Source organism: Phanerochaete carnosa (genome assembly GCF_000300595.1).
Source record: "Phanerochaete carnosa HHB-10118-sp unplaced genomic scaffold PHACAscaffold_1060, whole genome shotgun sequence".
In the NCBI taxonomy this organism is placed as follows: Eukaryota; Fungi; Basidiomycota; class Agaricomycetes; order Polyporales; family Phanerochaetaceae; genus Phanerochaete; species Phanerochaete carnosa.
In genome coordinates, this window is record NW_006768687.1 from 1 (window position 1) to 1,826 (window position 1,826).

Consider the following 1,826-nt stretch of genomic DNA (forward strand, 5'->3'; position numbering starts at 1 on the left):
CCGGCCGAAGGAGTGCTAGGAGCCTTACGCATTGTGACGATGAGCTTGAGCTGGACATCGAAGGCTGCATTATATACGTGTTGTGAAACAGATATTTGCGAGATATGTGGGAAGAGAGCAAGAGCTATTCTCAATTGTCAGGCCTGGATGTTCAACGTCGCGTTTCAAGAATGGCAACTGAACATGAGTGCACTACTGCACCCGCGCGTTATTGATGGCGTGCCCCAAATGAGGAAGCTGCTCGTCCTTGCTACTGGTAGTGTTGCCACGGCTTGGCGCGGCTTGGCTGTGACTTGACTTTGGACGGCTTTTCCTTCTTGGGATCAGCCGAGTCAAGTCAAGCCGCAGTGCAGCCGCGACTATAAGCGACTATGGCTGAGCAGCGGCTTGCAGCCGATCGTCCCTCCCAAAAAGGAAGGTAGTTCACACTGGTACCGCGGAATTCATCGTAACATTGCTTGTCCTACACCACCAATTTTCGCCCAGGTAGAGTCCACACCCGCGCCTAAACCGTGAGCCACCCGAGCGATCAGATGGCTGAAGCGTCTCTCTCGTATGATTACCAGACGGCCGGTAAGGTCTGGCTACCATGTGGTAGCTCATCTGGTCACCAGGTAGTGGGTCACACGACAGTCACCCAACAGGTCCAGCTGGATACCTGCCCAAGGATTGCGATTATTTTCGCACGGTTTGTACAACTCATGTATCGAAGATAATGTAGAAGTTTATGCTTTTCAAATCGAGTTTATCGGCATGTAGTAACAACGCCCTGTATATACCACGGCCATAAATACAGATGCGGTCATGCTCTCTTGCGTTTGCGAGAAGGCTCAGGGTCTTCTTCCGTGTCTGAGTTGTGATCATCTGAGAGCCCCATCTTGTCGCCGCCACTCTCCTCGAGTTCTGCGTCCGATGACGCTACACTTAACAAATCCACATCCACATCCTCCGGCTCATCGCTTGACTTATCGTCGTATTCTGATACGTCACTTTGGTCATCGGCAGGCGGCATCGCGATGGTCTGCTGAGTTTTCTGTCTACTTGCCATGGCTGTAACAGGATGCCGCCGTGCTGAGCCAGCCTTGGCGGTCCGGTTCCTTGTTTCAAGCTGCTTGGCCTTGGCTTTTTGTGTCTTCTTACCCGCATTAGCCTCTCGGAGCCGCTTTGCTTGCTCCTTATGTTTGGCCCATCGATCCGGATACAGGGGAATTGGCTTTGTCAAGTATCGAGGAAGGGCTGAGCGCAAGAGATGCGCATTATGGAAGCTGTGTGTGTTGACAATAAATCTGTCGGCAAGTGAGTGCTTGTGCTCCATGTATCCCTCTTCTTTTCCTGATGCTTCGCGCTCCTGGACGGCCATGCGCGTACCTGAGATTGCACAGCCAGCGGACGGGCAATCATGCTGGGCATTGAATGCGAACTCGACGTTCTAAATGGCCCATGTGGCATGCTTATTAATAGCCAGTAGTAAGATTGTACTCACTACGTACCTTTGCAGGGATAAGCACGAGCACTGACTCAGCATTCGGTCGGTACATGTATGGCATATTCCACCGGGGATGACGCCGCTCAGCAACAGAAAACCTCTCAATAACAACCACCGCCTCCGGCTCCTTTCTGGCCGTGGAGATTAAAATCTCTACGATGACTCCAACGAGCGATTCGTTGCCATTGTCCTGTAGCCCAAAGACAGGTAAGTTATTTGTGCAGCGCTGTCGTCTAGTATGCCAAGAGGTATGACATACTATTGCAGGTGAACGAACAAACACCCAAGAGCCAGGAAAACACTCCTCCGCAGATTGTGCGACAACTGCTCTGCCACTAAT

At 51.7% G+C, this 1,826-nt stretch overlaps 1 protein-coding gene across 1 annotated transcript; it reads right to left on the bottom strand.

Annotated features, from left to right (window-relative positions):
• Positions 1-1,135: 1,135 nt before the first annotated feature.
• PHACADRAFT_47400 (uncharacterized protein) lies at positions 1,136-1,426 on the bottom strand (the record flags this gene model as incomplete). Its single annotated transcript, XM_007403356.1, has 1 exon — positions 1,136-1,426. A coding segment is annotated over one exon (291 nt), but the record flags the coding sequence as incomplete, so codon positions are not given.
• Between the last annotated feature and the right edge of the window lie 400 nt (positions 1,427-1,826).